The 27,019-nt window shown below is 28.6% G+C and overlaps 11 protein-coding genes across 11 annotated transcripts, besides 13 other annotated features; 6 read left to right on the forward strand and 5 right to left on the reverse strand.

Moving 5' to 3' along the window:
- Positions 1-87: 87 nt before the first annotated feature.
- On the reverse strand, positions 88-1,803 carry CMU_029620 (uncharacterized protein; the record flags this gene model as incomplete). Its single annotated transcript, XM_002142200.1, has 3 exons — positions 88-196; positions 269-628; positions 704-1,803. The coding sequence occupies 3 exons, from the start codon at positions 1,801-1,803 to the stop codon at positions 88-90; spliced, it is 1,569 nt and encodes a 522-aa protein (XP_002142236.1).
- A 208-nt stretch (positions 1,804-2,011) lies between these two features.
- On the forward strand, positions 2,012-2,353 carry CMU_029630 (uncharacterized protein; the record flags this gene model as incomplete). The annotated part of the gene is made up of 1 exon (XM_002142201.1): positions 2,012-2,353. The coding sequence occupies one exon, from the start codon at positions 2,012-2,014 to the stop codon at positions 2,351-2,353; it is 342 nt and encodes a 113-aa protein (XP_002142237.1).
- Positions 2,029-2,050: a sequence feature (AT_rich).
- A 395-nt stretch (positions 2,354-2,748) lies between the features above and the next one.
- On the forward strand, positions 2,749-3,681 carry CMU_029640 (SNARE domain-containing protein; the record flags this gene model as incomplete). The annotated part of the gene is made up of 1 exon (XM_002142202.1): positions 2,749-3,681. One exon carries the CDS (start codon positions 2,749-2,751, stop codon positions 3,679-3,681), a length of 933 nt encoding a protein of 310 aa, XP_002142238.1.
- A 288-nt stretch (positions 3,682-3,969) lies between these two features.
- CMU_029650 (CPSF A subunit domain-containing protein) lies at positions 3,970-8,499 on the reverse strand (the record flags this gene model as incomplete). Its single annotated transcript, XM_002142203.1, has 1 exon — positions 3,970-8,499. The coding sequence occupies one exon, from the start codon at positions 8,497-8,499 to the stop codon at positions 3,970-3,972; it is 4,530 nt and encodes a 1,509-aa protein (XP_002142239.1).
- A 25-nt stretch (positions 8,500-8,524) lies between these two features.
- Positions 8,525-8,552: a sequence feature (AT_rich).
- Positions 8,553-8,868: 316 nt separating this feature from the next.
- Positions 8,869-8,897: a sequence feature (AT_rich).
- A 67-nt stretch (positions 8,898-8,964) lies between these two features.
- CMU_029660 (protein kinase domain-containing protein) lies at positions 8,965-12,600 on the reverse strand (the record flags this gene model as incomplete). Its single annotated transcript, XM_002142204.1, has 1 exon — positions 8,965-12,600. One exon carries the CDS (start codon positions 12,598-12,600, stop codon positions 8,965-8,967), a length of 3,636 nt encoding a protein of 1,211 aa, XP_002142240.1.
- Positions 9,192-9,212: a sequence feature (AT_rich).
- Positions 10,023-10,087: a sequence feature (AT_rich).
- Positions 10,782-10,810: a sequence feature (AT_rich).
- Positions 11,265-11,385: a microsatellite.
- A 1,056-nt stretch (positions 12,601-13,656) lies between the features above and the next one.
- Positions 13,657-13,705: a sequence feature (AT_rich).
- A 485-nt stretch (positions 13,706-14,190) lies between these two features.
- Positions 14,191-14,219: a sequence feature (AT_rich).
- An 88-nt stretch (positions 14,220-14,307) lies between these two features.
- Positions 14,308-14,342: a sequence feature (AT_rich).
- A 129-nt stretch (positions 14,343-14,471) lies between these two features.
- On the forward strand, positions 14,472-15,532 carry CMU_029670 (ubiquinone/menaquinone biosynthesis methyltransferases family protein; the record flags this gene model as incomplete). The annotated part of the gene is made up of 2 exons (XM_002142205.1): positions 14,472-15,326; positions 15,389-15,532. The coding sequence occupies 2 exons, from the start codon at positions 14,472-14,474 to the stop codon at positions 15,530-15,532; spliced, it is 999 nt and encodes a 332-aa protein (XP_002142241.1).
- A 269-nt stretch (positions 15,533-15,801) lies between these two features.
- Positions 15,802-18,060, forward strand: CMU_029680 (hemimethylated DNA binding domain-containing protein; the record flags this gene model as incomplete). Its single annotated transcript, XM_002142206.1, has 1 exon — positions 15,802-18,060. The coding sequence occupies one exon, from the start codon at positions 15,802-15,804 to the stop codon at positions 18,058-18,060; it is 2,259 nt and encodes a 752-aa protein (XP_002142242.1).
- A 1,303-nt stretch (positions 18,061-19,363) lies between these two features.
- Positions 19,364-22,339, forward strand: CMU_029690 (Utp21 specific WD40 associated domain-containing protein; the record flags this gene model as incomplete). The annotated part of the gene is made up of 1 exon (XM_002142207.1): positions 19,364-22,339. The coding sequence occupies one exon, from the start codon at positions 19,364-19,366 to the stop codon at positions 22,337-22,339; it is 2,976 nt and encodes a 991-aa protein (XP_002142243.1).
- A 206-nt stretch (positions 22,340-22,545) lies between these two features.
- CMU_029700 (uncharacterized protein) lies at positions 22,546-24,285 on the forward strand (the record flags this gene model as incomplete). The annotated part of the gene is made up of 1 exon (XM_002142208.1): positions 22,546-24,285. The coding sequence occupies one exon, from the start codon at positions 22,546-22,548 to the stop codon at positions 24,283-24,285; it is 1,740 nt and encodes a 579-aa protein (XP_002142244.1).
- Positions 24,269-24,299: a sequence feature (AT_rich).
- A 49-nt stretch (positions 24,300-24,348) lies between these two features.
- On the reverse strand, positions 24,349-24,816 carry CMU_029710 (LSM domain-containing protein; the record flags this gene model as incomplete). The annotated part of the gene is made up of 1 exon (XM_002142209.1): positions 24,349-24,816. One exon carries the CDS (start codon positions 24,814-24,816, stop codon positions 24,349-24,351), a length of 468 nt encoding a protein of 155 aa, XP_002142245.1.
- Positions 24,817-25,210: 394 nt separating this feature from the next.
- Positions 25,211-25,249: a sequence feature (AT_rich).
- Positions 25,250-25,492: 243 nt separating this feature from the next.
- Positions 25,493-25,549: a sequence feature (AT_rich).
- Positions 25,550-25,925: 376 nt separating this feature from the next.
- Positions 25,926-26,630, reverse strand: CMU_029720 (vesicle transport v-SNARE protein, putative; the record flags this gene model as incomplete). The annotated part of the gene is made up of 1 exon (XM_002142210.1): positions 25,926-26,630. The coding sequence occupies one exon, from the start codon at positions 26,628-26,630 to the stop codon at positions 25,926-25,928; it is 705 nt and encodes a 234-aa protein (XP_002142246.1).
- Positions 26,631-27,019: the final 389 nt, after the last annotated feature.

Genomic DNA, 27,019 nt, shown 5'->3' on the forward strand with positions numbered 1-27,019 from the left:
TATCTTAATACTGAAAAATTAAACCTTTAAGTTTTATATTGTTACTTTTTAAAGTTTGGTACCCTTTATACCGCCAAAATATAGCGGTTATATTTGTTTGGATGCAATTAATAATACATTTTCTGGTGTTACATGTTTATTTGTGTAATTGATTAGTTTGACATTCATAAACCCTTTAGACCTAAGCCATTGTATCCTGATAAACCAAAAAAGTTTATTTATATTCCATTATCTCTCTTTCTTTAATTAAAATATTTTCTAGACTTACCGACATGTATCAAGTATAAATTTGGCTTTGTAGCCTTCATTTTGACGCCAATCAGTGGCTCCTGTAGCCCATGATGAAATAAAAGTAATGAAATTAAAACAATCTTCATCTGAACTGAAATAACTTTTCCATTTAGATGATGTAATTAATTCAGCTCCAAGATGCTGCTTGAAATTACAGCGGTGATGGCAACATCCTGCCATAGTAATATATACAGTAGAACCACTATTAAGTTTTTGTATTGCGTCAATGGATGATGTTAGTGCTAAATCGAAACCACATCCACAGAGATGTTTTGCAAGAATAAAAAGATGATTAATTGGGCGATTAATGATATTATCTTTGATATTATCTTCAATCCTATATATACAGTAAAACATAAATTGATAAATAGTAAATATTACATTTCATTCATAAACAGTTACATAAACTTACTTCTTAATATTGGGACCTCCTCCACGAGATAAAAGAGTTAAAATATCTTTTAATTTATTTGGCTCTATCTTCCTTAAATATTCTAAAGGATTTACATCTTTTGGAATATTAGGAATCCATATATCCGCTTTAACTAAATATTCCAGTAACCAGGGAATATGTCCATTAAAAAATGAAAGATACATCAAATCACTATTACCTGTTTCACAGGCTTCAATTAAAGATTTAAAATCAAATGTTTCAATATCTAATCTTAATCTTAAGCTTTTGATAAATTTACTATGTTTTTCAAGCTGTTTTCTTCTAGATTCCTTATCAATTAATATGGCACGTAAATCACTGATCTGTGTACTTCCTGAATTCTTTTGTATATTCTCTATTATAAGTTTAATAAACCAATGAGTTAGTAATGCATTACCAGCTCCAAATTCTACAAACATACACTTTGAAGTATTATAATCAAATCTATTCTCTTTATTTTGAATAAATCCATCTTTAAGGCATGTATTAAAGATATCAAAAGCTTGTATATCATGTTTATTTCGTGGAATCTGATTATTTATAGTTTCTTCAAGCTTATTATCTATTTTTTCAACTTCATGAGGGTTATAGGGTAGATGATGAAGACATTCCCTATATAACAAATCCAAAAATTCTAATTTTGACTCAAGGTTTGTTATCAAATCATTTCTTCTACTATTTAGACTTTCTTCACAAATCTTGTCTATATTAGTAGATTTAATAAAATTTTGTATATCTAGTAATGCTTGAAATTTATTCTGAAGAGTTAGAGGAGGCTCACTTGTTTGTATACAAAACGGTTGAGATAATTCATATGCAATATCTCTTACTTTAGAGCACTTCCGAATATGAGATAATATATTAGTAATTGAAATATAGTGTTTATGATCTATTGGACAAAGTATAAGCTTATCTTTAATATTCTTATTATGGGAGTTTTTATCTTGAATGACTTGTATATTATCTATTATTCGTAAGTGGAATATACAGTAAATAGAATCACCAAATATCGGAAATTTACAACTACGGGATTTAGAGTTTAAATAAAAGTTGCATTTCCTTATTTCTTTAATTTCCATAAACTTCTGCACCTTTAATATTGGTCAGTATTTGATGTAGTTAACACTTTGGCTTAATTACTACAAGCGCCTATTAATTGTGAATCTTGTATTGACAATTTTTATTAAGGGATTCGCAAACTAAAAATTTACAGATAAAGGATTTAAATTACAACTTTTCACTCTGTTAGCTAAATTTCTTTCAGTTGCATGCATGCAGGATAGACAGATGTCTCTAAAGGCAAGTAAATTTATAAATAAAATTAAACGCCCTTGGATAAATGTAATAAGAGGACCATCAATATTCCATTCAGTATTATTTGGATTTTTATCAGGTATTATATTTTATGGAGTAGGCTTTTATGGATATCGATTTATACATGTAACCTTGTTCGATACTGAGAATTTAGCTATACAATCAAAAAGGCGATATATGGAGAAACAACAACTTTTTTATAATAAACTTGAAGACTATTTGAATTCTCAATATTTATTATCACTTGCCAAAGAATACAATCCTGTATCCTTATCTGCTCCTTTTAATGATATAAACCAAGAATTCATATTGTAAATATTAGTAAAATCCTATAGTTCCATTTCCAAAATAAAGATGACTTTGGTCATTTTTATTCTTTATATTTATGACTACAGAGAATTTGCTCTAATACTTTTCATTAATTTATAGTTTCATAAATTTCCTTTTTTTAAAACTATAAGTGATTATTTATATTTTGAAATATATATCTGAAGAATACTAAAAATAATTTGTATGGGGATTTGTATTAAAAAAATCTAATTATTTATTTAGATATTGTTATTTACTATTTGATTTTCTAAATTCAACTGATATTTTTACAATTTTTTAGTGTTTTCGATACCCCTATTGTGCTATAGCGCGATAACATGTAGAATCCTCATAGGCTATAATTCCACGTGTATATTTTAAAGAATCTATAGATATTTTGAATGTTAAGTAGTGATAGAACGCGTGAATTCTTTGATATAATTGATGAGAGTGATAGAAATGAGACAAATAGCTATATATTAGCTGCTTCAAATCAGAGCTACTCAAATTCAATTAAAGGAAGCCAATTCAACTTATTAGCCTCTGAAATAAGTCAGGAGATGAACTCTACTTCTATAAAACTTCAAGAATTAAACCGTTTAGTTAAATATAAAGGTTTATTTAGAGATAGAAGTAGTCATATTCAAGATCTAACCGAAGAAATTAAACAGAGTGTTACAGACTTAAATTCAAAACTAGAAATCCTTCAAAAACATGCAGAGCAAGGTTTTCCTTCTTCTGGAGGCTATTATCAAAGCAATCAGCACTATTCTGCAATGGTAGAAACCCTAAAGACAAGAATGTTGGATATAACAAAAGGATTTAGGGATGCATTACAGAAGAGGACCGAGACAATGCAACAACAGGACTGGAGGAGAAATTTATATACATATACTTCAAATAACTCCGGTTTACAACAAATATCTTCAGCTATGAGTTCTAAGATTTCTGGAAATATACCTGGAAATAATAAATACAACAAAGTTCCTTTTGATATCGAAAGTGGATTAGAAGGAGAGCAGATGATGGCTATGCAAGAACAAAACCAATCATTTTCATATGCACACTCCAGAGCTGAAGCTGTTGAAAATGTTCAAAGAATGATTGGAGAATTAGCTCAAATTTTTCAGAAAGTTGCTGGGATGGTTACTCAACAAGAAGAAATGATACAGAGAATAGATGAAGATATTACCAATACATTTTCTAATGTAGAGCATGGACACAATGAACTTTTGAAATATCATCAATATGTGAAATCAAATCGAGGTCTCATCATCAAACTATTTGCTATGATTATTGCATTCATAATATTTTTTGTTATATTTCTAACATAATATATATGAAGTACATTCAAAATTTATGGACTTCTTATTTTATAGTGCCAAGTTTTATTGGACTACACTATTTGTCTGTAAATTGATTAGTATATTTTTATTTAGTACAATATTCTTATTTTATAATACAAAGTAATTTGTTTTATAAGGTTCTTATTTGTAATAGAATATATTTGTATACAATTAACTTCAAAATTTGTATTCACAATAATTTGAAATTTTTCTGTTTAAAATTATTACTGTTCACTAAAAATATAGTTAATTGTAATAGGATAAATCACAGATATATTAGTGTATATTTCGAAGTTGTTGTATTATGTGTTCAAGTTGCTTGCTTGTTTCTGGAATAGTGATATTATCTATCTGAATTGCTTTCAACTCTTGGATAACCATTTCTTGTAGTTCATTTGAAAACTTCAAAAATAATTCAATAATATCACCAGAAATAAAGCCCCTTGATGCTCCTGAACATTCATATTCATAGTTGTAATCTTGATAATTTTTAGAGAGATTCCACTGAAATGGAGTTACATCTTCTCCCCCTATAGTCCCAATTACCCCACTGAAAGAAGAAGATGATTCTTTAATATAAAGTTGTTTTATCTGTTTAATAGAAAGATTACAAACTTTACAATCTTTATATATAGTCCGTAAACTTTTTTTAATAGCTGCTATTATAGCTTCTTCAAACATAATCAATTGAAGAAACATTTTATAGTCTGCATTTAAACTAAATATTACACTCATACTTCCCTGAGCCGTTCCAAAGACTATTTGTTCACTATATAAACTATGACAAAAATCTAGTCCAATATTGTTTATTTCTTGCAGACAACGTGGATATGGCATCATGAGCTTCCCTTTCTGAAAAGTAGATACAATTTCACCGGAATGAAAATGAGCTATACTTTGAAGAACAGTATCCATCTCATCATTTATAGGATTTTCTGGTTTAGTTAATATCCTTACATTCTTATTTTCATCTGAGACCATATACAAATTTTTGTTAATAAAAATCCCATCCATTACCCAAGCTAAAGATGGATCACGACAAATCTCTTCAAATTGTTTTGCCACCTTATCATACTTCCATAAACCTACTGAACGCATTAAATCACCTACTAACAAATATTCATCTTTCCATAACTTTAAGAAAACTATCATAGTATGAGTACTATAAGAGTTTATTTTATTAAACTTGAACTTGGGAGTTTTCTCATTTTCAGGTAAAGTATCTAACAACAAACAAGATGAAGAAGATGATGAAGAAGATGGTAAAATTGAGGTATCTTTTAAGTAATTGCTAGATGTAGAGTATTGTATTATTTCATATGTAACGACACTATTTTCAACTGCAACAAGTATAGTTCCCAATTGAAAACGTGTAATTGCATACGGACAACCTTCAGCATTTATACTGGTTTCCTCATCCACTATGAACTTACTATGAAGTTTTCTGATACTAAACAAAGTTAGTTTACCTATAGGTAAGTCAATATTTGGCGATTTATTACTGTAATCATTAATATGACCTACTTTGTTTGTTCCCAAAACTATAAATGACTCAGATATATTTTCTGGGGTTTGATTTATATTTAACTCAATATACTCAAGGCATGTAGGATATACACTAGACTCTAAAGTTTTGAAATGTAGAATTTCTAAATTATTTGCAGAGATAACACACATTAGAGCTTGAACAAATGATAAAGAACTTTTTAATGTTGAATTATTTTGAATAAGAAATTTGTTCTCAGACTTAGAATTCTTCATTAAACCTTTTTCCCATATACCAACAACAACATATACATTAAGATTTGAAATATAGCATATCCGTTCTGGAGTAAAATTCAATTGTAAGCTTCTGCAATGATATTGTTGAAGAATATCAATTGAACTGGCTCTTAGTGAATGCGTCAGTTTAATTATATTTGGCTTTTCTATATTACTTCTTATATTAAGTTCTTCTTGAGGTTGAGTATTAGCTAATTTACAAGAAGCATTCAAATTTTGATCAATATGATGACAAAGGTACAGTATAAATGTTTCATGAGATTTACTAGTACTTGTAAGTTTAGTATCACAAGAATCCAATTGAATAGCTTGACTTATCCAAGGTGAATGTATATTATAAAATGTCCATAATCCAATGGAATTTTCTTTATAAGATGGCTTCCAGTGAAGTATTTTCGGCTGCTCACAGCAAATAAGTAGATTTATATCATTATTATGCATATTTAAAGGATATATATTAGATATATATGTGTTAGATACTTTCCAGGTACTAAATAGCTCAAATTCTTTTGATCTTGTATTATCACAAGAATAAAATAATATATTTGATTTACTTTTGTCTAAATTTGTATTCATAGTTTCAAAGTTATTTTCCAGAGCTTTACTACTTAAACTAGAGTCATAATAAAGTTGCAAATGACCTTGACTAGTTCCTATTAGAACATATAATGGGTAGTCAATAGATTTATGATTTTTTTTATGCCCATCTTCTTGAGATAATATGCTAACATAAATACAGGTGATCAATAGCTCATGATTCTGAAATCCTGTATGAAATCTACAAATTAAATTAATTGTTTGATCTCCAGTAGATTGCAAATCAGAATTAAACTCAAAGCACAGGATATCAGGTTGTTGCCATGTACTAATAAAAATTAAAATTTGATCTGTTCTGAAAAATACTCCACAACTAGATATTTCGTCTACAAAATTAAAGTTGTCAAAGTTAGTATCAATATCTACCTTATTTAATTCCTCAAGAATCTGACTAACAATTTTGGATGTTACAACTCTAAATCCTAATTCTTCAACTCTCCCAACAAGTATTACTCCAAATGTTAAACATAAAACTATAAAACTATTCTTCTCATCTATATGAGCTTTCTCAATATTTAATTCAGAGTGATTAAATTTATTAAAAAATTCCTTCAGTTCACAAGTATCAGATTTCAGGAAATCTTGAAAAATCCAAGCATTAAGCTTATTATCTTTTCCTATACCATGTGTAAAAATACCTCTAGGTGTCACTTGTACAAAATATCCATTAGAACAAAAACATATTTGTAGAGTTTCTTCATTACTTATTAAACCTGAAAGTTCAACCTCTTTCATACTCAAAAGTGAATTGCTACTAAAAGATCTTGGATGAATATTATTTGACATAGTGAAATTTGTATTATTTTGATAGTCTGTATCGACTTCCTTCCTTATATTTAAGTAATAAGTATCATTAAAATCTTCTTGTTTCATATTATAAGTAAAAAACTTTGTAAAATTATGTCCAGATTGAATAATATAAATCTTAGAATATGAACCCATATCAAATTTAGTATTGCGTAGTCGAATATGGTACAAACGAGTTGTGTATGGAATAATTAAATCCTGAAGAATTAAATATTGATTAAGTCCTATTCCATTGCAGATTATTTTAAAAGAACCACTGTTTCCAAATCCACATGCTGCAACTAGAGGAAGTGATAAGTTTTTAGATATTTGAGTGTTTGATAATGGATTTTCATTAACTATATCTTCTCGATATTCATTATCTCTTATGAAGAGCAGGTCACGAATAGGACCAATATTATGTATAATTTGCATAATTAAAGGTTTGTTATGATAGATGTATAACACAAGAGAATCACATATCTTGGAGCCTATAAAATAAATATCATTTTTAAGAGATAATAATACAGAAAATGGTGAGTATTGTCCCAAAATATCAACTTTGATATTTTCAATTTTCAAATTTTGATCTTTATAAACAACCATTATGAATAAACCACCAGTATTATCTAAAACTAGCCAACGTTTTAGTTTACCATCTATAGGTATAGCATCTACTATATTAGGAAGTGTCAGACCACTTTCCACTTTTTCTAGATAATTAGATGGAAAATTGCATTGAATAAATAAGGGCTGTGAGATGAGATTCTCATTATTATTATATAGGATTTCTCCTATTGTTAAATAAAAGACAGATCCATCTCCAAATAAAAGAAGACCATTTGATAAGGGGTCATTATTAAAGTCTTCATAATTAACAATTTTCATTATATTACTCGGAATTTTCATACCTATTCTCATATTATAAGTCCAACTTTTTAAATCTGATGGTAAATCTATCAGTTTGAGTAATCTTGGGTCTTCTGAATATCCTGAATCATAAAGTATACCAAGTAAACACTTATTGGAACTTGAATTTATTAGACATAAATCCAAAATGTTCAATTCTGAAAGTCTCAGCATAATAGGAGGAGTAAACACAGACATTTTAAGAGATAAATCTGTATAACAATCAACTACTTGTAGGCAACCTTCATAAATCAATAATATAATACGTTGTATATAAGAATCTATAATCATCTTTATATTATTAGATTTGCGTAAGTTTGGACGAAATAAATCTTTACTTTGTATTACATTCAAATATAATACAGAAGAATCTGTACTATTATCTTCAATATTTTGCAATTTATATGCTCTTATCAATATCAGTTCATATTGTTCTGTATATATCAAGATATCATCAAATTCTTGGCCTTTAGGTCTCCAAGGAGCTATTTGAATTATATTCTTGTATGTTGATATTTCACCAACTAATCTTAATATAGGGATATCTGATACTTCATTACTTTCCAGATTGTTAGGAATTATTAAATCTCCTTTATTTATATCATAAATAAGTAAACTCTTTGGTTTTACCAATATAAGTCTATCTATACCATCACCGAATAGATCAGCATATATTGCTCCTGTAATAGAATTAGAATCATATACTGTAACCACATAATTATACTGAGACATCTTTAATATATATCATTGTCTCTTCAAAATATTTAATCTTATTTTATAATATTGATGTATACACCAAATAAATCACGCTTGAGATTCCACTAATATTATATTTAGTTAATATACATAAATTAATCTTGAAATCAATGTAGTTTCCAGTTTTAATTATTTTATTTATGGTAGTAAATTATTTAGAAAGTACTTATCTTAATAATATCACCTAGTTTCAATTTCGGAAGTTTAACACCCTCATACAAAACTTTATCCCCCTGCACCAGCCGCCAACAAAAAACCTAAACTTATGAGATCTTACTATTATCTTATAATAAAGTTAGAATTATCTATATATATATAACTACTAAAATATGATACATCAAATTCTAAAATAATATTATAATAAAAGTTTATTTCACTATTTCCAAGTTCTATATACAATATAAATAATAAAAATGATGTCATAATATTTAGATTTAATATCTAAATAACGCCATAGTCTCTACGAGATGACCTCTTTGTTATATGGATATTGTCGATATTCTTAATCAAAACATTTTGATTACTCTTAAGACTATTTCCTGAGTTATATAGTTTATATTGACTCAAATAATTAAGTTGTTTCTTAATCTTGTCTTTGTTATTTACAAGATAATCAAATACTTCTTGTGATGATGCCCTTATATTAGGATTTGACCTTAAACACATTGTTATTAAATTATATAAAATATCTGGTAATGGAGGTATTTTTAATTCTTGTTCAATTTTATTAGAATGTATAATTCTATATAATGCAGAATGATGTTTACTTGTATCAAGTATATTATCTAGTATATGTTGAAGTGGAGTTCTTTTACAAAGTATTTCCAAAAATATACACCCCATACTCCATACATCAACCTTTTCATTAGCATTTGTATTAGGTCTTGCAGGATCACTACACCCAACAATTTCAGGAGGAGCATATTGCCATGTAACAGCAGTACAGCAAGTAATAGTATTATAATGTAGTTCTTCTGCATCGCCAAAATCACATATTCTAATATTAAAATCTTCATCAACCAAAATATTATTTGATTTCAAATCCTTGTGAACTATTTTGGGTGATAATGAATGTAAGAACCTAATTGCATCAGCCAATTGATAAATCACCTTAAATTTATATTCACTGTTTTCCATTAGTATTTTAGATCTTTGATTACTACCATGGATTAATTTAAATAGATCACCAGTTTTTACATATTCAGTTACAAGCCATATTTCATATTCATCTAATCGAATACCACCAATTAAATTTAATATATTTGGATGACAATTACAACGATCTAATAATTTCCATTCTATATAACAACGATATCGAGACATCAAAGGATCTGCATTATGAAGTTTACGTTGTGGACATTTCACTGCCACTATCTCTTTATTATATTCAGCCTTATATACAGTACAAAAAGTACCACGATTAATGTTATCCCATTCCATCCCTGGTCTTAGCTCTGACCCTTTTATTTTAGTTACATTTGTTTCATCTATAGAACTTCTATTAATATTTTTAACATTTTGATTATTATTAGAAATTTTTGTTAAAAATCTTATATCATTTATTGACAATTCTTTTGGTAAAACTGGAAAATTTCTTGGATCTGCTAAATATTGATGCATCCTTCTAACATAGACTTTTTGACGATTTTGATGACCCCCTGTTCCTAATTCAATATTTGTTTGATAATCTTTAGTAGACTTCTTCCCTACATTGGCTGCTTTAGAATTAATGCCATTAACTACACAATTTAAATTACGATATACAACACCTTCAGGTTTCATACATCCAACTACCTTTTGAGAAGTATTATTTGTCGTTAATATGATGGCAGGTATTTGTTGATTATTCAGTGAAGAATTGGGGACATTGTTTGAACCTGTAGAAGTACAAGTTGTAGTCTTACTATTTGATTGAGGCCCATTATTAACATTATTAGAAATCCCACAAGATACTTGATTTGTTACTTCTACTGAGCTACCTAATTTATTAAGTTCATTTTGCAAACTAAGATCATCTGGTACAAATCCTACTCCAGAATTCATTAAGTGATTACCAGTTAAATCGCCCATCACTTGACATGGGTTACTATTTTCACAAGAAAAAAGATTATTATTTCCAGAATGGGGTATTATCAATAAAGGAGCTACTGGAGTGTATACAACCTCGTAACATTCATTAGGATTCATAAAATAATGCTGATTAGTAAATTGATATATACTTGAATTAACATCAGAATTCAAGGTATTATAATGACTAGAATTATTAATATATTTTGTATTATTTAAACTATTACCAACCTCATTCAAATTTACAGCTTCATTACTACGTTGTAATTGGGGAGGGATTGTATATACTTTTGAACTATTATTTATATCACGGTACCTTACCATAGGAGTAACTAAATAATCTAGTGTAGACCTACAATTTATAATAGGACTAGCTTGAGGTATAAACATATTTGTTACCTTACTACCATCTTTCTTTTTCTCTGAAACATCACTTCTATATGTTAAATCATCAATTGTAGTTTTTATGCAATTTTTATAACTGGATAAGTCCCCATTCTCTTGGGTATTTCCTGCTTTAATAGATGAGCTACTTGTTCTTACATTCTGAACATGACTAAACTCTTCTAAAGATACAGCTTTTTTGGCATTAGAAGTAATCCTAAAATTTCCACTTGCATCAAAATGAACTATCCCCATCTCACCAGAGTCATTACATGTTATCTTCCCATCTCTTATTATCTTATTATTCTTATCTATCTTTACATCCTTAATATTATTAACAGTTTTATTATTACCAGCTGTTAGTATTGTATTATTTATTGTTTTATTTAAATTTTCATGATTAATCTTATTCTCTGAGGAATTACAAACTTTATATTTCATAACCTCGGGATAATTCAAATTCTCATCAGGATTTTTGTCTAATTTTAATGTATTATTAGAATTTCCCAAAGATGATAATTCACCCTGTGTTATAGTCAAATCTCCATCAGAATTTGTTTCGATATATGGTATACTATATTCTGTCTTTGAATGATTCATCACAGGTAATGCCTCCATAGAACAAGACTGTTTATCGTAATTAAACCCCCTATAAGTAACAAGAGGTGTTTGAGATTGTATATATTGACTTTGATGTATACTTGGAATAAACACATTTTTTTGAACTGGTAGATTTTCATGTGAATAAATTGTTTTTTGCCTTACATGACCTTTTTTAGAATTCGAAGTTTCAGGTAAAATATGAGGAACAACTCTATGAGTTATTAATGGGGTATTATATACAATTGGAGTTGGGGCAATATTCCTGTATTGTAATGTTGGAGATGGAGTAAATAATGGAGCATTACTAACTCTAGCCATTGATAAATTATCTTTATTAATGATATATTTTGCATGTACTGGTTTCCCACTAATATGAGCCACTATTGGCTTATTAGATGAAACCTTTTTATAATTAACATTACTACCAAAATGTTGAATTGTCTTTAAATTTGACAATTCATCTAATCTATCATTTACAACCTCTACATGTTTATCTATGTCAATATAAAGATCATTGAAATTTGTTTGTGATGATATATTATCTCGCGAAGATTTACAATATAAGTTATCCTTAATCTTTCTTCTATTATTATCTCTATAATCCTTACACCCGTTATCTTCTACATCTGTTGCTACTGCAACGCTTACCAAACTTCTACTAGTTAAAGTAGACTTCTTTTGTTGTTGCCTTCTAACTTGTATCTTGATATCAGATGGATTACTTTTCCCACTTTCCTGCTCAGAGCCATATCCAAAAAATGACATAAAATTATTAGCTATAGTTTTCAATGTAAATGCCCCCTCATGATCTGATTTCTGACTTTTTACCTGCATCTCCCCATTAGATTTCATATTCTCATTACAGTATGCAGAGCTTGTATTCTTCTTCCAAATTACTGCTTGTGCAGCTTTCTCGTTTCCTAAAACCTGAGTCAATTTCTTGACGTCTCCTCTTCTTGCAGTATAATAACCCCCTCTAGATTCACCAAGTTCAGAGTTCATATTATTACTTGTATCATTCATTAGGTATGATATCACTAATGGTGAAAGCGTCCTAACTATTGAAAGCACCAAAAAAAAAAAAAAAAAACATGACAAGAAGACAGGAGACGTTGTGTGGGTTGTGGCGTGATACATTATCGAGAAGTGGACAGTATCATTCACGTTTTAACAGTGAATTTACCTATTAAAAAAAGAGAGAAAAGGGAAATTAAATCCATTTCTACTTCTTATTGCATAATATCTAAGATAGTATTCATTCTTTGTTTCCTTCCATCTAATATTCAATATCGCAGATGGGATGTCATTGTCGACAATATGATGCCACACTATTCATATCTTAATTGGCCTTTTTATTGTGATTTCTAGGATAAACTCCTTAATAAATTACTTATATACTTATACTCCACTTTTACAAGGCCACATTTTGACTCTGGATTTCTTCTATTAGGATGGGTTGTAATTTATTAAGATCGTGAGCCATTCACTGTAATGTAATATGTGGCAATACTTAAACCATCTATAAAGTGATAATCTATACTAATAGATAATATTTCAGAAACTAATATGGCTCTAGTTTGTCAAATTACAATAAAATTTTCAATAGTATATCTTAACTAGATAATTACGATATATATCAAATATAAATATCTACTCCTCTCTTCTTGTTAATTACTGGAGAACTTCAAATATTTCCGGTAACTTTAACAGTTCATATATATAATATTGTCTTTAATAGTAATCTTGATCCCTATTGTTTGTATCATCCGATTCTAATATACTCCCTTAATTATCAAGAACCTAAGGTAATGAAATTACAAATACTGAAAATTTAACATTATATATGCATCATTTCTAGTATTAACTTGATTACCGTATTAAAACCCTGATTAATAATCTATTTTGAGAATTTCTAAATTATTACTTTAGGTTATATCCGATTCATTAACCACCATAGCTTGTACTACTAGCCCCTATAAGATTAAAGGAGACCTGATTTTAGCGGCCAAATAATACGTGGCATTATGAAGTTTACAATATAAAACTTCTGCTTTTAGGTCCTACAATTGGCTGTATCTCTAATATACTTTAAATATTTATATTCTGAAATATAAATAGATATAATTTTGTGCGTAATTTATAGCCTAAGTAGAATTTTATAAGGTAATTGTAGATATTAATATTTCGTGAACTTACAATAATACTTTGAATAGCTTTAAGATAATAAAATAAGCTATTTCATAAATATAGGACTGAATTTTAAGTTTAGAATTGGAATTAGATATTGAATTATATTCGAACTGGATATACTATAGGGATACATTACTGCACTTTTAAGAGTGCTGCAATTTATCAATGACCCAACTAATTACTATATCTTCGTTATACTAACAATTCTATCAATTAATTTGTTCAAATATATCAAAGTGTGATCTTTAATCTAATAAAAAGGTTCACTTACATTATCTAGAGTTAATTTATATTTAACATAAATAATTGGATCCTTGATTAATAATATTACCAACTGTTAATATAATAGATAAAACTAAATTACTTATTTAAAAACAAATTTGGATAACTAATTCATAATATTGTAGTTATTCAACTGAACACTTTTTATAATATTATTACTTAAAAAATAAGATTGCCCTATAAATTAATAAATCTTCATTGAAGTCCTAAATATATCTCGAGTCTCTTTTAAAATTATTAATACTCTTAATTGTTACCTTTATATAAGTAAAATAGTAAATATTTTATATTAAGTGTGTATTGAATCTACAAATTTAATAAGATAAAATAAACCAAGATTTACGTTGAACGTATTAAAGGCGAGCGTAAATTTTCTAATTAAAATTGATAAGAAGAAGAAAAAAAAAGAACAAATAAATTAAATGTATAATCAGAAGTTAATATGTAATTTTCAGAAACATCTTCTAGGACAAATAAATAAAATTAAGAGAGTCCCTTTAAGAATTTACTCCTCATGTTACTTCTCATCATATTCAGATTCTCAAACAAATGAAAATCTTAATGTAGACTTTGGATTTCAAAAAGTAACAGAACAAGTTAAAAGAAAACTTGTACATAATGTATTCTCATATGTCTCAGATAAGTATGATCTAATGAATGATTTAATGAGTTTTGGGATTCATAGATACTGGAAGGATATTTTCGTTAATACCATATTAGAACCGGAATCATTTTCCAGGCTCCAAATAAAAAGTGTAATGCCTTATTACCTTGAAAATGAAAAGTTGCAATCAAATGATAATTGTTATAAATCTCAATGTTACTCTATATTAGATGTAGCAGGTGGTACTGGAGATATTGCCTTCAAAATTACAGATGTACTTAGAAAAACTCGACATTTTCAAATAAATGAGTTACCAATACTAACAGTACTTGATTCAAATGATAAAATGATTAAAAAAGGTCAAGAGAGAGCTTTAAAAGAAGGTTATAGTAATGTGATGTGGTTATGCGATGATGGTGAAACATTAAGTAAAATCCCAGATAATTCCATTGATATTTTAATTATTTCCTTTGGAATAAGAAATTTCACGAATATTTCTAAAGCTCTTAAATCATTTAATAGAGTATTAAAACCTGGAGGGAGATTTCTTTGTCTTGAGTTTAGTAATGTTAATAATCCCATCTTATCTTATTTTTATAAATTATATTCATTTAACATTATACCATGTCTTGGCAAAATAGTTGTTGGAGATCATCAACCATATCAATATTTAGTAAGTTCTATATAATGTAGTGAAGTCTACAAAATGACTTATATTCAATGCTTTATCTGTAGGTTGAAAGTATCCAAAAATTTCCTAGTAAACATATTTTTGGAGATATGATATCTGATGCTGATTTCGAGAGTGTAACTTTTGCTGATATGACATTCGGTGTTGTCACTATCTATAGTGCATTTAAGAAAAGAGATCATATATAAGATATTAGGATAATTAGAGTAGGGATTAAGGCAAGTCACATCACAATTACAATGTATTATTTGGAAAATAATAAGATAATAACCCTTTGAAAGAGCTATGATAACTTTAATATTTAAAATTTAGCTAATTCACATCTTTAATAAATTTGTTTCAGTTATTTTAGGAACAAAATAAGTGAGATACAGAAAAAAAAACGTTTTTGGCGCCTGGTAAATATTACATTACAAATGAGCGGGTATAATTATTAGTATTTACTTTATGTCCTTTAATGCGAATTATATGTCTTTTACTTTTGCTTGTATTTCTAATATACTATACATATATAGAATGTAGTGTGAAATATAGAACAAACCTTCATCAATACACTACCTTATTAAAACAAAATGAAAATGTAATAAAATTGGATTTTTCACAGTCAGCAGAATATGTATATAATACAATAATAAGAAATCGAACTATAAATGAAAAGAATGACACGAGATTTATGTACATAACGATTAGTAGTATTGGGTTTTTGTGTATATTACCGGAGAATAATTCTACAGGAGTATCTAAGACTAAATTAAATAATGTGAAAGGTCCTATAAATAGCTCTATATATATACCTTTAGAGAACTGGAAGAAAATACCATATAGTGAAGATTGGGAAAATTTAGATGAAGATACAAAATATTACATTAAAATGGCTAAAGTTAAATGGTTGATGAATAGATGTTATAGCTTTACTGATAAAGTACATGATGATAAAAATATAACACAGACAGATATATATGAGATATGCATAGGACAAAGTATACAATTAAAGAGAATAAATAGTAGTAAAGTTAATAATGTGAACTTTATTGATACAAAAATTCAGTTTATTGGTGATTATGTACCTAATTATGATATATTAGGAGTTAATGGAACTCTAATCCAATTTTACTATCCAAAGAACATACCATCTTCTTTAAATATAATTCGTAAAGGACGAATTCAGTTTGTATGTTCAGAATTTAGTCCTGGAATTTTGTCAGTATATGAAGATAATATACCAATCCATAAATATGGCAAGGCTAATTCACTTTTAATAGAAACTACAGTAGTATTTGGGGCACCATCTTTTTGTGATTGGAGATTACATGCAGATATATATAGGAGAAATAACACTTTATTTGATTATTCAATTGAAGATAGCAATATATTCAAACTTTCGAACTTATTACTGCCTTTACAAGGCCATTGTCAAAACTTTACAGATTCCAACCTATTAAGTTATGAAGTATGTAATTTTGAAAGTGTAATTCAATATAGAAAGAATGGAAGTGATATTATACATCCAATGTATTTTACAGGAACAAGTGATATAGAGATATCAGCAGATTTTCCTAAAGAATTAAGATATGGAAAGATAAAAACTCTAAGTCCAAATTCACCATCAATTTATCCAAATATGACCGTAAAATTGGAACCTTATAATGTCCATGATTATTCTAATAAAGAAGACATCCCATCAAAGTATGTATTAGTTGTAGAATTAAAAAATGGAAGTCCTTGTTTTAAAACAAATCACCAAAGGTATACTCGTTTAATATATGAATGCCCTGATGAATTTCATCAGTATACAGCTGGTTACTTTCGAATTGTAAACATTATTGAAAATCCAACTTGTGTATACGAAATTCTAATTCAAACTCCTGTAATATGTTCCCATCCTTTACTTACACCTGTACCAATTATGAATTCGAGTAGAATTACCTATTGTTATCCCCAGAAGAAGAATAAAGATAATTTAAAATTTAATGGACAAGATATACTATTTACATCCAATAATAGTCAAAATATATCTATACCTAAATATGATTATAAGAGATCTCAAACATATAATAAAAAAGATTATTCTGATGAAAATGGAATACCTATTATTAATAATAATACCCACATTGAAGATGTCAAAGGTATTGTAACAATTAATCAATCCAGCGATTTAGAAGCTGTTCCTAGTATATATATTACTTCATTTTTAAATCAACAAGATACAACTCAATCTTACTTCTCTACTAGTCTAAAGTCAAGAATTAGAAAAGATAGTAATTATAAAGACAAACCTTTATACTATATTGGTCAATTAGTTAAGCATCGTTGGTGGAATTATCATGGTGTAATTATTGGATGGGACTGGAGTGTCCAAGCACCTACACAATGGATTAATAAAGTATATCAAAAATATTCAACTAATGATAAGCTAACACCACACTACTTAATGCTAGTTCATCAAGATCATTCAATATCATCTAAGGACTTTGTATCAATTTCGAATAATACACCAAGATTCTTATTTGCATATATCCCTCAAATAGGCTTAGATCTCCTTGAAATAAAAGAGGATCTTATTAAGAATACAAGTGAGATTATTAATAATCCTTACTTTTCACTTTTCTTCTCAAAGTGGGATATTAATCAAAGTCGCTTTTTACCGAATCAGGGCAGCATCCTATGGTCACAGTATCCTGATGACTTAGAGTTATCACCTAAAGATGAGTTGTAAGATTTTCATTGGAACTTTATAAATAGTAATTTGCTTTATCTTCATCTTAATTATTTCAACTACCTTTGTTTATCCCTTTTATTTCTTTTAGTATTGATTTTTTCACACGTAATATACACACGTAACCTCTCGCGTACTTACACCCACGTCTTGTCTACATTTTACTTTAGGATATTTATATCCAGTACTTTAGTTTAGTTTTGTATATTTTGTGAAAATGAACTGATAATTTGCACTGAAGATTTATTGAACATAATTGCTTGATATTACTTAATTGGGAATAACTACACTGGTAATTCTCTCTGGCTATTCTCTTAAAGATTTGAAACTTAGAAGTTATGTGTTTCTATTTTGTTGGTCATGATTGATTTTGTATTTAAGAAGTTGGAACTATGTTTGTTTTATCCAGATGTGTATGTGTTTTACTATAATATAGGAATTTGATAATTCACTGGTATAGGAGCCTACACTAGTAACTTGGTATTATATAGGTAATATATACATGGATTATTATTACTATTACCAAGATCTTCCTTAATGAACACAAGATAGGAGGTCATCACACCAGTTTATTTTAGGAGGTTCCACAGATCCCTGTTAACATTTATTGAGTCACTGCAAATTTCTGAACTCCCAGATAATGGTGAATGATTATGAGTTTCATATTGTCTGAATGTAGGATGTGTAAATGTAGAGATGATGGTTTTTCATGGAACTTCACATATATTCACTATTATGAATTTCTGAAGTAGTAAGACTGAATTGTTATAGTAATCTTTCCTGTCTCTTTGCTTTTGGACTAATGATATCAGATTTATATTTAGTATAGAAGTATTATATTTGGGGTTCCATTTTTACTTCAGTAGAATATTGCGTAATTTATTAAGGTGAAGTGGGCTTTGAAGTGTTGAAGTTATTGTCTTCAAATTTATATATTATTTGAATGTGAATTTATATAACAGGTGATGTTGAAAGTTTCATAACTTGATATCCTTATTTTCAGAGATGATCTTTCTACTAATATATTGGATTATTTTTAAGTGTTACTAAGAGATTTAGTATTGCTTCATAGTCCACTTTTAGGTATATTGAGGACAATTAGCATATAGCTCGCAATTCAAGTTTTAGATTTACTCTAGGTCTTAACTCTTTGTAATTTGTAGATTATGTCTCTCTGTAAACATGATATTCCCGCTTGAGCGGACTGTTGATGTATTGGTGGTTATTGTTAGGATCTGACATTTCGATTAAATTAGAATTCTCTACTAGATTCTACAGGGAATTGAAGAAGGTTAGGAAGGTAATGGAGAATAATACTTCAAGTAATATATTATCTCCAGTACATAGTATTGGTTATATTATAGATAAGGTGCCATTTATAATAGAGAAGTTAGGTACCGAATACTTTGTTATAGTTTCTATAGGCTATTACTATCAAGTATATGACCTTGACCATCTCAGAATTAAGTATATATCTGTAAGAATGCCGGAGCCTATTGAAAATATGACAGTCCATTATGAAGTTGTGTATATTTCAATGGGAAGAAGTATTCAGGGTTACCATAGATTTCAAAAGGTCATTGATTTACCTAATTTACATAAGACAAATATAGTTGGAATGTTTATATTGGGAGATTATCTTATATCTTGGGATAAATCTATTGTGGTAGTAACTGATATAAAGAATAAATGCACAATCACTGAAATACAGATAGATATTGATATATCTTCTAATATAGTTACAGTGCTACACCCAATTTCTTATCTTAACAAAATTTTGATCGTACATTCTAAAGGTTGTGAATTATGGAATATCCGTACTAACAAAAGAATTCATATTTTTGCTTCATTAGACTCAGCAATACTTAATTCCAGCTCTAGTGTACTACGAAACTCTACTATTCACAATCTTTCAATTAACTTTTCAACTGCAACATGTAGCAATCATCCAGATATTATAGGAATAGGAACTAAGTGTGGCAGAATATTGGTTTTGGATCTTGTAAATGACATTGTACTATCTCAATTTCAGCATAGTCCAGAACAGGGAAGTGTAACAACTCTCAGTTTTCAGACTGATAAACCGTATCTTGTTTCAGGTTGTGAGAATGGAGATGTTGTTTTATGGGATTTAGAGAAAACAAAGGTAGTACATATAATAGAATCAGTACATGAATCTCAAGTTGCACATGTATCTTTTGTTCCAGGCATGCCAATATTTATAACATCTGGTCATGATAATTCACTAGTGCAATATATATTAGATGGTGTAAATTTAACCCCGAGGGAGCTTCGATCTAGAAGAGGTCATTCTAATCCTATAACTTGGATGTCTTTTTATAATGCCTTACCAGAGAAGGGAAGGGATATTCTTTGTGCTAGCAATTCACATACATGTGGGTACCTAGGCAAGATTTCAAGAATTCAACAACATCAAAATAGGATATTTTCACAAAATGCTCTTAAGAAGAAATTTAATGAATCATGTTTCCTACCCTTTAAACGTCTTCCACCTATTGTTGATGTTGCATCTGCAGCTTCTAGACACTATGATTGGGCTAATATCGTCTCTGTACATGAAAAGATGCATCAAGTATTTGTATGGAGTGGACATAGCTCAGTCTTAATTCCAAGATATCTTACTTTAGAGAAATATCTGAAAAGTAGAAATAAGAATGAGAAAAGTCATTTACTAAACTCTTCTATAACATCTCATGCCGTTACAACTTCTAAACGCCTCTTACCAATAGCTAAGGCTGTAGGGGTAACTGAATGTGGCAATTATGCAGTTGTTGGATATTCTGATGGAACAATTCATAGATTTAATTTACAATCTGGACTACATTCCGGAGAATTTGTTAATAAAAATGAAACACCTAGATCAATTTTAGCAATTCATATATCTAAATCTACACTTTTATTAAGTGTAGAACACGATGAATTTAATTATTATCTCTCAATTTGGTCTATAAAACCAATCAAGCACCTAAATACATCTACTATTGGGGAATTAAAGAATAATAGTCATAGCGAACCTTTTGTATCTCGTCTATGGGGAGTTTTCATAGGATTTGGTTTTAGTAATGGTAGAGTTATACTTTATGATTACCAGTCACAAATTATATCACGTGAATTTAAATGTACTGAAAGTAGTATTACTGACTTGACGATGTCAACAGATGGCCGTTGGCTTGTGATTTCATCTACAAACAGTGAAATGTTTATTTTTGATATAATTTCATCATCTTTACTAGATTGGATTAAATTTAAATCACCTGTAATTCGTTGCATATTTGATGATTCAAATACATTTCTAGTTACATCTCACTCTCACTCTAATGGATCATTATCTATTTGGGCCAACAAACTCGCTTTGACTCTTAATACTTCATCAGATGGGCTACCCAAGCAACCCACTAAACCAATACTTATTGAGGATCCACCTAATAACTTTATTTCCGATATAGAAGCTAATGAAAGACCTTCACAAGATAATGAGAGTGGTATCCCAGATTGCATGCAGACAGATCCTACTACATCTCTAATTCATAATACAGGTAACGAAAAAGTAGATATAGCAGAAAAAAAATTAAAATCAGAGTTAATTGAATTATCAGGACTTCCAATTGCAACAATACAAAGCCTTTTATATTTAGATGTTATCAATGAGAGAAATAAGCCTGTAGAACCTCCTAAAAAACCCGAAGATGCTCCTTTCTTTTTGCCTAGTATGACAGATTCGAAATTTGATGATTATGGTAACGTAGATGAAATAGAACATAAAAAATCTCAAAGTAAAATCAATTATAGTAAGGAAACAAATAATAATAAGCCAGTCTTAGAATCAGGATTTAAATCTGAGCTGCAAATTTTATTATCTAGTATTGCATATATTGAATCAAATAAAGATGAAAGTGAAGACATTATTAGTAAGATCACAAAGCTTCTGAAATCCAAATCTCCTTCAGGTGTTCATCTCTTAATAAAGCAATTAGGACCTCTTAGTGGAGGAGATATTGAGGAAATTGTGAATATGGCTTGTTATTTTGAATATGCCATTTCACTTAAAACAGATGCCGATTTATTACAAGCATATCTACACATATTCTTAGAAAATCACTCAGATGTTATACTTGAGAATATCGAACACCATGATAGACTTGGAAGAATCATTGAAAGCTTGAATAAGTCAACTTCCGCAGATTGGGCGAAACTACAAAACTACTTGCAAGATATATCTTGCTTTCTGAAATTTGCAACTAATATACAGATGGACTAGTTTTAAATATCAAAATTTTAGCTCTTTAGATTACTGTATAAATCAATTTTTTATAGTAAGAATATCTATAAACCCTAATGCTAAAGTGCAATATTTGTTTGTTAACACGGGCTAATTTATCCCGCTCAAAGACTTCTTAGACCCTTGTCAAATGGAGTTACTATTGGGAAATTTCATATATATTCGAGTTTATAAATAGTTATTAAATGGTTAAGGATGAATTCAACTCAACATTGAGTATGGCTAAAGATGCTGGTTTTAAAGGTAATCTTGAAGAATATGTGAATTTGATTGTGGAGAAGATTGAACTTAACAATATTGAACCATCCCAAGTAGAACTTGAGAAACTTTTGAGCCTATGTTGTATGCTTTTAGAACTTTCTAATGTATCTTCTATGCTTAGTCATAACCGTCTAAAGCTTTTTTGTTTTTTGATAGAACGAGTTAGTATTAAAGAGTGGTATAGAGTAGGTCTAACAATTATAAATAAGCGTGGTGCAATTTCTCATTATATTCATGGCCTTGAACTAGCAGCTTTAGAACTCAAATTAAGCTTAGATTCCCAGGTAATGAATATAGATGGTACTCAATTTTCTATATTAACCGTATGCTATCATATCTTTGAAGCTTTTATCAAGGACTTTAGTAATGAAGAAAATATCACTTATTTGGAATATGACAATATTTCTGGAATAGAAATAAACAAGTTATTTGATATTATGCGTAGCTTAAACTCATTTTGTATTGAGTTTATAGAAAATATTGAGAAAATGGAAAAATTAACCAACAATAATGAAGATAGAATAAACTTAACTATACTACCAGATTCAAATTACACTCTAGATAATAACGAACTTCCACCTATATATTGGTGTGTTCAGTTATGTTGTTCTATCTTATCTAAATGGTTTGTTTTAGAGCCAGATGTAGATAAATATCAAATTCTTAAGATTTTACCATTTATTTCAAGGTATTTAAATTCAATGCATTTTGCAGTAATACTACCTACTTTGGAGTATATACCAATAAGTGATTGGGGTTGTGTTCCTCATACTTTAGAAGCCCTCACTCACTTAATATTATCATTTATATCTCTAATTAGTACAACAAATAATGATGAGACTCTTACTGGCTTATTTAGTGGTCTTTACCAAGCATCTATTTTAAGTGCAAGTGCATGGTGGTCTCCTAGTATTGATGTCTATACAACTTTAGAAATTGACAGGAATAAATCAATAATACGCGAGATACCAAGGTTATATATCAAGTTACAAGATAATGACCCTAACTATGTTAGAAATTCTAAATCTGACAATATTATAAAACTTGAAGTAAAACAATATAGGGATATTATACCATTACCCAGAGATTCTATACCAGCACAAATTTTATCTAATGTACCTGGTATCAGTGAAACTCATTCAATAGCTTACAAAATATTTGACGAATTATTAAAGTTAGAGTTTATTGATGTTCTTCTCAGAGAATTTGCTAAATATGATGGTTGCAATAGGATTATATCTTCGTGGTTTTCATGTCCTGGTACATTAAAGTGTGAGAAATATTCGGCTATAATTGAAGCTTTAGTTTGTGTTGCGTTAATTTTAACTTGTAGAAATTTAGACACATTTGTTCCAGAGAAATTATGGATATTTTTATGTGAAACTCTATTAAAAATAGCTCCTACAACTAGTAAAGGATTTTTAGAAGATCCTCCTAGACAAATTTCATTATTTATAAGCTGCTCTAGAGCTTTAGCTATTGCAATATCCAACAAATATCAAGAACCCCTTAAGATAATTCAAGTTTCTAATTGTAGAGTCCCCACTATATTTACTGATAAAATACCACAATTATCAGAACTAAGTCCAGATGACTTTTCTCTAGAGGATGATCAAGTTATTAGTTTCTTTCGTATATTATTCACAGATTTAAATATAAATTAATATATATTAATTTAGTTGGACAGGTAATCAATTTAGATTGTATTTATTATAAACTACATAAATCTACTGCGGAAGTTTTTTGTTTGTGCTCATAGGCTGTTGTACATGCTGAGATATTGGAGCTACTCCAACACCTGGTGTTATTATTGGTAAACTACCTAATGTTGGTATAGGTATATTAATGTGCCCTGGTGTCATTATAGTGCCTGGAATAGTCCCAACAGCTGGTATAACTGCACCACGTCCTATTACTTGTACATTTCCTACTGATGGTGTCTCAGTTACCCTTTTGGATTGTGATTTTGGTGGTGCTTCTGCTGTTATAGTTACAATATTCTCTCCTCTAAGTACTATAAATCCCAGTGATCTTTTGACTTCTTTAAGATCTTCACCCTTCTTCTTAATACTACGGTATTCTTGGCAATCTGACAAGACTACGTTCATGTGCTTATCAAATGCCATCAGATTTCCTACAAGCATCCTATCATCTTGTACTGTAACTCTCACTCTATAATTTATATACTTCTGCATCTCTCATATATCTCTAGTATTTTTTAAAGTGGTTACTTTATTGTCCTCTCTGTAGGGCTTCTATTTAGAAATTAGTAACCACTTCATAGCGCCTATTTCGGGTACTAATTTTATACAGGTACCGATATTTCTCATCTATTCGTGGCGCTTATAAAATTTTTAGATTGAACTGTAACAAGTATTTGGTAATGACCTTTTTAAGAGAAAAATCAAGAATACCCTAAGTAATTAGAATATACCTAAAAATATGAGATCTTATGAAATTAGAAATAGATTTCTTAACAGTTCCCACTCATTAATTTTTCTTATGTGAGCTAGAAGTATCAAGTACATTATTTAAAACATTCAGAAATAATTTTTAATTGTGAGCATCAATAAGGTGATATAAAACTTCTTAAAATTAATATGTAAAGAATTTATATATTTATATTTTGTACTATAATATTGGCTAAACCCTCATCTATTTAATAATATCTTAGAACAAAGTGGTTAAGGAGCTAATTTCTTAAAGGTTACAATATTTGAATTAAGAAAATAGGGATCATTTAAGATGACAAAATTTATGTGAGAAATAAAAAAATTACAAAAATCATATCTGAAATAGTTTAAAAGATTTAAAATACCAATATATTTGCTAGAATTTCAATATTTAGATTTTTTTGAATATTGGAATATGTAAAATATAATTAAAATAATTTAGATATATAATATCAATTAATTATTTAAAATATTTGCAAAGTATGTAAAGTTTATACTCAACATAGTTTAATATAGTTCAGTCAATTTTATTTTAATCTTTTAGAAAAAAAAAACGCATTTAAACAGCTATATATTCATATATGCAGTATTTTTTTAAGTTTAATGAAGTGTTGAGAGCTTTTTCAAAAGTAATTACAATAAGATCAATGTATTAGCCAGAAGAAAAATAAGATTGAGCTTTTGTATTTAGAAATGAGGCAGTTAGATACTTTACTTATTAAGAGTAGTATTAAATAGAGATTAAAAATGACTTTAATGTGATTAATATTTTAATGCTTTGACTGTTTTTTATCAATTCCCTTTTAAATTTAGCTAATTAAGTTAGTACTAAGTAAAATGATATCTGATACTTAGTTTGTACGATAATATAAATGGATAAGAGTATATAAGCTAAAAAATATGATGAGAGTAAATATTATACAGCCATAAACAAGTATTTGGTCAATTGCACTACGTCTTTCAATTACAGAAAGTAAACTGTGACTAACACCCATTCTGCTTGCTAGATCAAGAGCCTTTTTTCTTGCTGATTTAAGTATTTTGTTTTGATTTTTGATGTTGTATACGATTCCTTTTGCTTGGTCAATTGCATGATCCAATACATTGTGACTTTCCTGTAAAATTCCTCTTTCTTTAATTAAAAACTTAATATTATCACTTGGCTTTTTTGAATTAGGAACATAATTAACTTTTAACTCTTCCTCATGCGTTGTTTTATACAAGTAGTTCAATTGTTTAGTAATTGCTTCACTTAAATTTTCCGAATCTGCAACCAAATTATCAATTCTTCTAATCCACATACTCTGTTGAGATTTATTCAAACATTCAAGTATTATTAACTCATTTAAAATATTTTTGAGTTCTGCGCTTTGTCTGCAGAAATCATTTAATACAGCAGATAACCTTTGCTGAGAAGAAATAGATCGATCCAGACCAAGTTCAAAGTGCTCTAACAGGCGTTCCGTCTCATGCTTTGCTTTAGTTGCCTTTGGGTACAATGTAGAGAGTGTTTCAATAGTTAATGGTGGAGCAGAGACTGCAAATGGTGCTTCCATTGCAGTATTCTCTACATCCCAGTAAATTTGACCAACTTTATTGATAGTGCGCTTCCTTATTCAAGAAAACTAAAAGGGTACCCAATTGGATTTTATTATTATAAACTATTGTATTCCATTTGTTTATATCTATACCTTATATATTTTAGGAAATCTTATTATTAGTAATATCTTATTTGTTATTACAAATATTAAAGAAATTTGGTTTATTTTCCAAAGATATAAAACTTTTATCACTCAAATTGTTTCTTTTTTTTTTTGAGATATCTTAGTTTTAGAATAACTTTCTTATATATCCTAGAGTTAATATCTTCAATATCTTGGAATTACTTAAATAAATATTAAACTTTAGCTCATAATAATATCTATTTCCGGACATTATTTATAAG

This window comes from Cryptosporidium muris, genomic scaffold (genome assembly GCF_000006515.1).
Source record: "Cryptosporidium muris RN66 scf_1106632353989 genomic scaffold, whole genome shotgun sequence".
Classification (NCBI taxonomy): domain Eukaryota; phylum Apicomplexa; class Conoidasida; order Eucoccidiorida; family Cryptosporidiidae; genus Cryptosporidium; species Cryptosporidium muris.